At 39.9% G+C, this 11,380-nt stretch overlaps 1 protein-coding gene across 1 annotated transcript in view; it reads right to left on the bottom strand.

Moving 5' to 3' along the window:
* The window catches only part of LOC106871654 (exportin-5), a 36,808-nt gene that overhangs the window by 21,886 nt on the left and 3,542 nt on the right, over positions 1-11,380 (bottom strand). The window contains exons 2-6 of the mRNA XM_014918238.2: positions 7,212-7,333; positions 6,877-6,949; positions 5,202-5,339; positions 2,968-3,150; positions 896-1,114 (exon numbers count right to left, since the gene is read on the bottom strand). Of these exons, the coding sequence (XP_014773724.2) occupies positions 896-1,114; positions 2,968-3,150; positions 5,202-5,339; positions 6,877-6,949; positions 7,212-7,333 (735 nt within the window). The remainder of the gene's footprint in view (positions 1-895; positions 1,115-2,967; positions 3,151-5,201; positions 5,340-6,876; positions 6,950-7,211; positions 7,334-11,380) is intronic.

The raw sequence follows: 11,380 nt of genomic DNA, 5'->3' as shown, positions 1-11,380 counted from the left end.
GCTTTCCATGCTAGCATGGGTTGGACGATTTGAGTGAGGACTGGCAAGCCAGAAGGCTGCACCAGGCTCCAATCTGATCTGGCAGAGTTTCTACAGCTGGATGCCCTTCCTAACGCCAACCACTCCGAGAGTGTAGTGGGTGCTTTTACGTGACACCAGCACGAAGGCCAGTCACACGGTACTGGCAACGGCCACGCTCAAAAAGGTGTTTTTTACGTGCTACCTGCATGGGAGCCAGTTCAGCAGTACTGGCAATGACCTCGCTCGAATGGTTTTCTAATGTGCCACCAGCACAAGTGCTAGAAGGCAACGCTGGTAACGATTACGCAGATGTAATTGATTATTTTTAGAATGACATTGTAGGGTAGATGTGAGAGGCCAGATCTGGCTAGTTTGAACAAAAAAAGAAAAAACAGGTACAATATTTAGGCCTGGTATAGTTATTTTAAGTGCCAAATGGTAACAGATTTGTCTTGTATTTGTAGCTTTGAGATTTCGATGATGCGATTGTTTATTTTTAGAATGATATAAATTTAAATGCTAATAGTTTAACCTATCAGCATTTAAACTGACCATATCTGACCCAGATATTCTGTTTCATGTACAAACTGGCCAAATTAGGCCTTTCACACCTACTCCACTGTGTCATTTTAAGAACAAACAATCATATCATTGAAATCTCAAAAGCTACAAGATAATGTATGGCTAATTCAAAACAATATAAATAAATGAACATTATATTTGACAGAGTAATTTGGATGCTAAAGGGTTAAAGCAACTTTGCATACAGGACCGGAGGTGACTTTTTTCAGACGTTCTTTAAAAGAAAAAATTGTGCATTTTATATGCCATCAAATAAGGTAACCAAATACAAGTTTATGATAGTGTCAGTTACCCTTCTGGAAACAATAAGTAGAAGACATTCTGCTGCCATTAACTGGAGTGATTTGTCATTTAATAGCAGACACAACAACCGTAGAAGAAGACTATTGTCGTCAAGAATATGACTCATTGGTACCCACTCTACAAAACCACACAAGGTCTGTAGTACAGCTTCACATACTCGGCAGTGAACCAGTGCCCTCATCTGAAAGTCTCTCTCTGTACTTTGTTGCTGAAAAGGAAACATAAAAAATGGTTAGAAATTAATCATCGTTTGTCATTTCTCTTACATTATTTACATTTGTCCTCATCTTGTTTGTTGTTAAGACAACATTTCGGCTGATATATCCTCCAGCCTTCATCAGGTGTCTTGGGGAAATTTTGAACCTGGGTTCTCATTCCTAAGGTATTTTTCAATGTTATTATTATCATTCAGGTCACTGCTTAGAATCGAACTCGGAATCTTGGGGTTAGTAGCCCGTGCTCTTAACCACTATGCCCACGGGCATATGGTGTAGTGGTTAAGAGTGCGGGCTACTAACCCCAAGATTCTGAGGTTGATTCCAGGCAGTGACCTGAATAATAATAATAATAATAATAATAATATCGAAAAATACCTTAGGAATGAGAACCCAGGTTTGAAATTTCCCCAAGACACCTGATGAAGGCTGGTGGGTATATCAGCCGAAACGTTGTGTTAACAACAAACAAGATGAGGACAAATATCCGTCAAATGTAAATAATTCTCATCTCTTAAATATAGAACTGTATTGTCATTTCTCTTCTCACACTCTTATAAAACTAACCACCTTCTCTTCCCTACTCCCTGCCATCCTTAGATCCACTGTTTGTACCATCTTTTATGCTCACCTTCTTGTAGTTCCTTGGGAATTTGTTTGGTACCTCCATTTCTACCATCTTTACCTCCTTCCAAGCAACTTCTGTCCACCCTTATATAATGTGGGGTGGTCAATCTCCTTTATAGCAAGACACTTGTGCTTGTCCCCTCTATCATACTTTAGCCTCTGAACAGGGGGGCTTTTTCCCTGTTATCTTCCTGTCTTAAAAGTTACTCAGTGATCGCACAAGTGCCAGTGGCTTGGAAAAAGTACCCAGTTTACACTGCAAAGTGGTTAGCGTTAAGAAGGGTATCCAGAACACAGAAACCATGCCGAACGCTGACACTGAAAAGCTCAATGCAACTTTTGCTGGATCCTGTCAAACCGTCAAACCCATATCAGCATGGTAAACAGACAAATGATGATGAAGATGATGACAATTTCTTACATAGGCCCAGGGCTACAAATTTTGGGTGGAAGAGAACAATTGATTATATCAATCCTCAGTATTTGATTTGTATTTTATCTCACATGGGTTGGATTGGTCTGAGGCTCTTACAGAAGAAATTTGCCTAAATATACTACGCAGTGGGATCAAGCCCAGAACTACATGCCTGCAGAATGAACTTTCAGAAATACATAACCATATCTGTATGGTAATGAAGTACGCTTTGTAATCATGTAGTTGTGAGTTCAAACCCACTTTGAGTGAGTGTCTTCTACTCTCGCATTGGGCTGACCAATGCCTTGTGAGTAGAACTGGTAGATAGTAACTGTACAAAAGCTTTTCCTCATCATATTTTAATATCCACTTTTCCATGCTGGCATGGGATGGAAGGAGTTTTTACTAAGGAAGCCAGATGCTCTCCCTGTCATCAACCTACACTTGCTTCCAAACACAGTAATATTTTTCTATGACCAGACATGTCTTTTACAGTATATTGCAAACGAATGACCCTGCTTGTATGACAGTGACAGTCATTTTACAACTATCAAACGATGTCAAGACAAGCACACACAAACACACATGCGCAATGGGCTTCTTTCAATTTCCATTTACCAAATCCACTCACAAGGTTTTGGTTAGCTCAGGGCAATAGTAGAAGACACCTGCCTAAGGTGCTGCATTGTGGGACTGAACTCGAGGCCACGTGATTGAGAAGCAAGCTTCTTAACCACAAAGTCATGCCAGTGTCTGTAAGTATGATTATAATAAATATCAGGTGAGGCATTGATTTTGACTTACCAATGATTGATACTGTCCTTTATGATAATTGAGTTTGGCCAAGAAAAATTTAAAAAGGTCCCCTAAGTTAGCCGTTAGTGTCTGTTGGATTTCTCGTCGCCGCTGTTGTGGAATGCTCTGAAATGCAATGACATCTTCGACAACTCGTAGAAAGACCATAAGAACCAGCTCAGTCTGAGTTTCCTGTAGAAGAGAGAAAAAGAAGATAAATCATTCATCATCATCATTGTTTAACGTCTGTTTGCCATGCTGGCATGGGTTGGACGGCTTGACAGGAACTGGCAAGGCCAGGATCTGCACCGAGTTCCCAGCCACTTTACAGAATGTACTGGGTGTTTTTTTTACATGGCACCTTGGTTTTAAGATCTCAATTTTAAAAAATCTTTAGTTCAGCATTTTCCCAAACATTTTTCAACAAATATTTTATTCCCAACCGTATGTGGTCTGATCAATAAGTATCCGGACTGTTGCCATAGTAACAAAGCTACAGAATGCAGAGTAAAGTCGCTTAGTACAGATTGACCTTGAACTGTGCTGAGCATGCACACTAAGTTTTAACATTCTAGCTCACTACTGTTTACAGCAGTGCTTGGAAGGAAGGTGTGTAGCGTGTGATCGTCGCATTGACCACGACAAGTAAAGTTGAGCAGAAGCAGAGAATCTGCATCAAATTTTGCCAAAAGCTTGGTGACACCAGCTCAGAGGCCTATGCAAAGTTTTCAAAAAGTTTTCATCGTTCTCGACACAATCAAGGAGATCTTGTGCAACTGAAACCCGAGTGTCTTTTTGGTTGGCTGAAAGCAGTTTTGGAACAAACTTGGCAGACGCACGTCTCACACCCAAATCTTCAGTGATAATGGACTGAACTGAACCGTAACTGATCTGCACATCTTCTGATAACCTACGGATGGTGGTTCAATGATTTCTCCCCTCACATCTGCAACGTTTTTCTCAGTTCTGCTGGTTGCGAGTCTCCCAGAACAGCCATCTTGGAAACTTCTGAACCACTCATATACTTCTGTGTGGCTCATACACCCCTCTCCATACACTTCTGCAACTTTGTATAGGCTTCTGAGCAGGTATCGCCATGACAACTTTCTCTATCGTGATCAATGTGACGATCACACGCTACACACCTTCCTTCCAAGCACTGCTGTAAACAGCGAAAGTGAGCTGGAACGTTAAAACTTGGTGCGCATGCACAACAGAAGTCAAGGTCAATCTGTGTGCTTTAGCTTCGTTACTATGGTAACAGTCCAGATACTTACTGACCAGACCTTGTATGGTTTCAGGCTCAGTCCTACTGTGTGACACCTTAGTTATCTTTGACTATAGCCCTGGGCCAACCAAATCCTTGTGAGTGGATTTGGTACACAGAAACTGAAAAAAGCCGGCAAGCTGGCGGAAACGTTAGCATGCTGGGCGAAATGCTTCGCAGTATTTCGTCTGCCGTTACGTTCTGAGTTCAAATTCCGCCGAGGTCGATTTTGCCTTTTCATCCGCTTGGGTCGATAAATTAAGTACCAGTTACACACTGCGGTCGATGTAATCGACTTAATCTGTTTGTCTGTCCTTGTTTGTCCTTTCTGTTTAGCCCCTTGTGGGCAATACAGAAATAAAAAAACTGAAAGAAGCCCATAGTAAATATATGTATGTGTGTGTGTGTGTTTGCATGTTTGTCTCCTTGCCATGACATCATGTGATAGATGTAAATGAGTGTCACTGTCATACAGGAGGTGTTGTTCACTTCCAATATTCCGCAAAAAATCACGTCTGGTTGTGGAAGCAATATCACTTTGCTTGGAAATAAGTGAGGGTTGGCAACAGGAAGGGCACCCACCCAGCCGTAGAAAATCTGCCTCAATAAATTCTATCAAACTTATGGCCAAACATGTTCTTTGCAGAATATTGGAATTGAATGACACAGCTTCTACAACAATGCCATCATTTACAATTATTATATGATGCCAAACTGTACAATGGGATTCTTTCAGCTTCCATCTACTAAATCCATAAAGTTTTGGTTGGCCCAGAACAAAAGAAGACAATTGCTCTAGGTACCATATAATGGGATTGAACCTAGAACTATGTGGTTGTGAAGCAAACTTCAGACAGCCATGCCTGTATTGAAATACCCAGTCCAACCTATGCCAGAATGGAAGAGTGGACATAAAGAATGTTGATAATATCACACAAAAGCTAAAAAAAAAAATTTAAAAAAATTAAACACAAACCCCTAGACGGCTTAAAATTTCCAAGTCTTTTAGTAACGTTGCCCAAAGTTGGGGCCAATCTCTTTTAAGAATTTCTACAGTTATTCGAGACACTGCATCTTTTATATGATGTTCTTCCACCAGAATACCTTGCGTTCCCTGAAGAAATAAAAGAGAGAAGAAAAGATATAAAAAAGGAGCCACCAATAATAAATAACATTTTAAACAAGAGCAGAATTATAGGAAGTTCTTCGTCTAAGAGTTTAGGTATTGGAACAGTGGTTGCTATTGGCACTGTTTTGTGGATTTTGAGGAAAATTGATATTCTTCTCTGCCCTTCAACCCTATAGCATTCAGGTTCCGCTGTCAAATGTTATGCTTTATCATCATCATCGTTTAATGTCCGCTTTCCATGCTAGCATGGGTTGGATGATTTGACTGAGGACTGGTGAACCAGATGGCTATTGATTTGAATTAATCTTGCATTATCTCATAGATTTCATAAAAAGCTTTCTATTCATAATTCTTAAGTTACTTTGGTAGTTAAAAAACCAAATCAGGAATGTATATCATATATGGTGTATGGCATAACAGCCAGTCTGTTTATTAGAAATATATACATCGTATTTGATGGCATAAAAGGTGCAGACATATTAGACAATCCCCAATTTCAGCAGCACATATACACTGGCACAAGGTGCCACACAGTGGGAACGAACCCAGAACGTGTGGTTGGGAAGCAAAGTTTTTACCACATAACCACGCCAGTCTAGGTAGAAGTGACTGACTGGATTAAAATTAGTTGGGCCTCACGCAGCAATGACCAAGACCTTTGGCATTAGGTTATGCCTGAGAAGAAGCCCCATCAAGCTGAGCAGAATCGCAGATACCAGTGTCATGCAAATTGGTACATGTGCCAGTGACACCCATTAGACTCTCAGAGTGGTTGGCGTTAGGAAGGGCATCCAGCCATAGAAAACCATGCCGAATCAGACTGGAGTCTGCTGCAGCCTTCCAGCATGCCAGGCCAGTCAAACTGGCCAACCCATGCCAGCATGGACAATGGACATATGATGATGATGATGATTAGTGAGAGTCAGAGACAAAATTAGGCCCAACATCAGATATAGGATGCAGAGTGATTTTTGGAATATATATTTTGGGGAAAAAAAAAAAGAGTCTTATATGCCATCAAACATGGTAGTTACATGAAAGAGCTAAACTATTTTGCTTCAGCATGAAAAACTTGCAAAGAGACAGAAACAGACAAAGACTACTCCGAAGCTGGGATGCATCCTGAGATTTGTATGATTCGGGAGCACGAGACTGTTTGACCATGTGGATTGATTTTCCAAATTAGACCCTGCTTACCAAGTTCTCTACACTGAACACCCAGCTGTGTTGATGGCTCATGTTGATCGACCACATGCCACATGGTTGTGGCAGGTGAGGACGTATCTTACAGAGATGTAGACTCACTGAGACTCTGCCCAGGAGGAACCAGCAATATACCAACAAAGAGTGAGTGCAGCAACACGCTGTGATGGCACATGGCACCACCAACACACACACACACCTGACCTAATGAGAAACTTAAAAACTCAGAAAAATCATTAAAAAAAAAAATATTTTCAAATAAAATTTAAAAAATGCAAAAAAAACCAAAAAAAAAAAAAACCGTCTCAAGATCACTTACTGTTGAAATTAATTCCAGAGCACTTTTCTTCATTCGATTTTTCTCTTCTGGTGTTAAATCATTCCAACGATATCTACAATAAGTTAAAAAAATGAAGAGATCAAATACTTTTTTGCTTTTAACATTTATTTTCCAATATCAGAAATGGAAAAGATAGGCTCAGAAATTATAAGAAGTCTAAACCCTTTAAAGCCCTGATTACTCTGTCAAATGTTATGCTTATTTATTCACACCGTTTTGGGTTAATCATGGCTTATAGAGAGAGAGAGAGAGAGAGAGAAAAAGAGAAAGACGGAGACGGAGAGGGAGAGAGAGAGAGAGATCGTGTAACTTACTTGATACAATGCTCTAGAAGCTGGAGACCAAAATGCCGTATAATGGGGGAGTAGTCTTTCTGAGCCAGAACCAAACCAAATTTTATACTCTTGGAAGGCATTTCCTTCAGTTCATCACAGACCTGAAAAAAATAAAAGAGAGCCATTTAATAACATGATTAAAATATTCTTCCCTTTCTTCGCCATTTAATATCCACTTTCCCATGCTTGCAGGAGCCAGGCTGTATTTGTCAAGGCAGATTTTCTACAGCTGGATGTCCTTTCCTGTCACCAACCCTCACCAGATTCCATGGCCAGACATGTTTTACAGTGATGCTTGTTTACAACCATCATTTGAAGACACACACACACATATTGTACTGTTAAATTTAACAGAGTTATCCGAATGCTAAAGGGTTAAATCCCGTGTTTATTAAATGATGTATCATCATCACCATCTAATAGCCATCTTCCATGCTGGCAAGCATAAAGATGCACAAGGCTCCAATTGTCTGGTTCCAGGTTCAGTCCCACTGTGTGGCACCTTGGGCAAGAGTCTTCAACTGTAACCTCAGGAGACTTTGGAGACCCCTGCACTAAGATGGCAAGTTCAAAGGTTTTGAGTTCAGTCTCCTTCAGATCTTTTGTCTTTGAGCAACGTCATTTATTCTTTCTGTACACTCCAGTTCACTTAACTATGAGAGACAGAGAGGGGAAGGAAGAAAGAATTCTAGAAGTTGTATCCGAGAGATTAGCATTCTGGCCAAAAGGAGGCACATCCCATTCACTTTGGGTATCTGTCTGTTACTACTTTCATGAAGAATAGCTTCATTGAGACGCAGAGAGTCCAACAATTCAATAGATGTATCACACTTTAAACAAGGTGCCCCAGAGATAAGCACAAAACCCATTAGTTATCTATGTGGCATTCGTGAAGCGCAGGACAATATGATTGGGTAATGTCATAACCTACATCCCCCCCAAAATATGCAACAGGCTAGCATGCGCGCCTGCGCGCACACACACAATTCAGATGAATGATTTGGAGCTAGGTGTTACATCTATATCCTTTAACCCTTTAGTGTTTGCATTCTGCCAAAATTAATGCTTTTTCATCCACATTGTTTTGAACTAATCATGCATTATCTTGTAGCTATGAGATTTTGATGAGGTAGGTGTCAATTTTTAAAACGATATTGTAGGGTTGGTGTGAGAGACCAGATTTGGCCAGTTTGAACATAAAACAAGCAGAATACTTTTGGCCTGATATGGCCGGTTTAAATATCCTCTGAAACACCTGGAGTCAAACCCTTCTTTAACACATCTTTGACAATCGTTCATTCATCAACAGACTGCAACCATTGGCTCACAGCCACACAGAATCTTCTTTACGTCTCATCTGTGGTGAACATGACAGCGACTGTTCTTCTGACCAAGCTAATAGTACACTTTCTCCACACATGACCACTCGTCTCCTCACTCATTCCCTGTAACACGTCTCACCTTCCAGACATTACACTAAATAATTTGTCCAATCCTTTCTTTGGATCAGCATCATTTTAACAACCACTTTCCCATACTTACATGGGTCAGAGGAAATATGCTGAGGCACATTTTCTACAGCCAGATGCTCTTCCTGTGGCCAACCCTTACCTGTTTCCAAGCACAAGGTAATACATCCCTATAGCCACTGATGTTTTCACAGAATATTGGAAATGAACAATACTGCTTGTACAACATTGACACTATTTCATCTTCCCAGGCCCAGTTTTAACTTAAACTACATTTCCAAAAGCGTCCACCCACCCATTTTTTTTTCAAGATGATTACAGTTAGGTTTGTTGTGAATTTAGAGAGATTTGGTTGCTATTTTTTGCAGATCAAGAGATTATGTAGCAGCTCTTTCGTGTTTGGGATAAAAAGGAGTAAACGAAGACCACAAACCCATATCTGAATAGCCCTCCATTCTGCATTGTATTAACAGGATTGCTTCATACAAGAGCAGCTGCACAAAAACTCTACATATGAATTTGCAATCGTAATTACCACAAAAACTTTTTTGGGGGCACAAGGCCAGCAATTTTGGGGGAAGGAAGGGTAACATGATTACATCGACTTAGTACTAGATTGGTACTTTGATTTTTTTTCAAACACCAACAGGATGAAAAGCAAAGTCAACCCCAGCAGAATTTGAACTCTGCAGGGTGGATGGTGTCAGGAAGGGCATTCGGCTGTAAAAATCCTGTCAAAACAGTCACAGAAGTCTGGTGCTGGCTTCTGCCTGGCCGGCTCTTATCAAACTGTCCTACCCATGCCAGCATGGAGGGCGGACGTTAAACGATGATGATGAATGTAAAAAAAAAAAACCCAAAAGAAGTGCTAAGCATTTTTGTCCGACGCGCTTATGATTCAGTCAGCTCAATACCTTAATAATAATAATAATCATCGTTTAATGTCCACTTTCCATGCTAGCATGGGTTGGACGATTTGACTGAGGACTGGCAAGCCAGAAGGCTGAACCAGGCTCCAATAATAATAATGGTTTCAAATTTTGCCACAAGGGCAGCAATTTGGGGGGAAGAGAGGAGTAAATTACATTGACCCCAGTGTTCAACTGGTACTTAATTTATCGATCCCAAAAGGATGAAAGGTAGAGTCGACCTCGGCAGAATTTGAACTCAGAAATGAGTGACGGGCGAAAGACGTGCTATAATAATAATAATAATAATAATAATAATAATTTTTCTGCTATAGTAAGTTTGGGGAAGAAGATGAGCCGATTAAATTGGTCCAGTGTACTCATTTCATCGACCAATAACAATCCTTTCTATTGTAGGCACCAGGCCTGAAATTTTGGGGGGTGCGGATGTTTAGTCGATTACATCGACCCCAGTGTGTAACTGGTACTTATTTCATCGACCCCGAAAGGATGAAAGGCAAAATTAACCTCGTTGAAATTTGAATTCAGATCGTAAAAGACGGACGAAATGCCGCTAAGCGTTTTGTCCGGCGTGCTAACGATTCTGCCAGCTCGCCGCCTTAAAAACGATTAATAACAATGATAAAGATGAGTGATCGGTAAATATTTATTGCATCTCAGCCGGTGTTGTGAGCTAGTTTCTGAGAAAGGTCAATAGACCTACTAGAAATAGCTGTCAAATCACAGTCTTAAGAGAAAATGAATGATGTATTAGAGAGGATATAGTTCTAAAGATTGAAAAAAAAAAAAAAAAGATGGGATGTACACGCATGGAACGTCTTCTTAAATCGGGGCTGAACAACAACTGAGAAAATAACGAAGCAATGAAAGGGGGATACTACGCGACAGACAGAATTGTTAGAAATAGCAGTCAAGTCTCACAGCCTACCGTCTTAAATAAGAGGAAAATACATTGGATAATGGCAGAATTCAAGAAGGGGGATGATCACAGTTGGAACTACTTTGATCAGAGCCCTGGCTGCTCGATCGGGGCTAAACAACAGACAACCACTGAGGAATAGCAAGATTTCACTGATTCACTGATCTCACAGCTCCTTAAACAAAAGAACCAATCTCCGCACCCGTAATACCTTATATTGTACCCAATATGAAAATCGATTTCTGTCTCACAAACCTTTAAACAAAGAGAACATCTCGATAAAGGACCCCAGTTTTATTTGTACAGTAGTAGAAAGAAAGTGCGTGTCAGACGTGGTAGTGTTGTTATCGTAACGTATTAACTTTAATTTCAAGGAAATTTGATATATAATTAAGGTAAAAAATAAATTAAAAGCTTAGCGAACATCCAGCTTGTTTCTAAGAGAAGAAGAATCAGTAATGAAGGAGTTAATTTAATGAAAGAGAAAGAAAAAAAAGTGCTTATTTAATGAAGATGCCGGTCAGTGGTTTAGAAGAACGGGGATTCCCCATTTGTAACGACACAATTACAATATCTGATTAGCACGCGATGGAAATTCTCTCCAAATATTTTAATTACCATTAATTTTGAGACTAGCAATATCGGACTGCCCAATGATGGCTAAGCTGGCCGAAACTTCGAAGTCACTGCCTTGTTAAAGAATAATAAAATTTGCACTCTACCGAAAGTATTGAGTAATGCTTCAGATTAATGTTAAATTGTTTTGTATTATAATATAAAAACAAACACTAATATTTATACATATATATATCTATAATATTATATATATAT

Source organism: Octopus bimaculoides, chromosome 11 (assembly GCF_001194135.2).
Source record: "Octopus bimaculoides isolate UCB-OBI-ISO-001 chromosome 11, ASM119413v2, whole genome shotgun sequence".
In the NCBI taxonomy this organism is placed as follows: Eukaryota; Metazoa; Mollusca; class Cephalopoda; order Octopoda; family Octopodidae; genus Octopus; species Octopus bimaculoides.
Note: the sequence above shows the minus strand (reverse complement) of the source record. Positions and strands in the feature narration are given on the sequence as shown.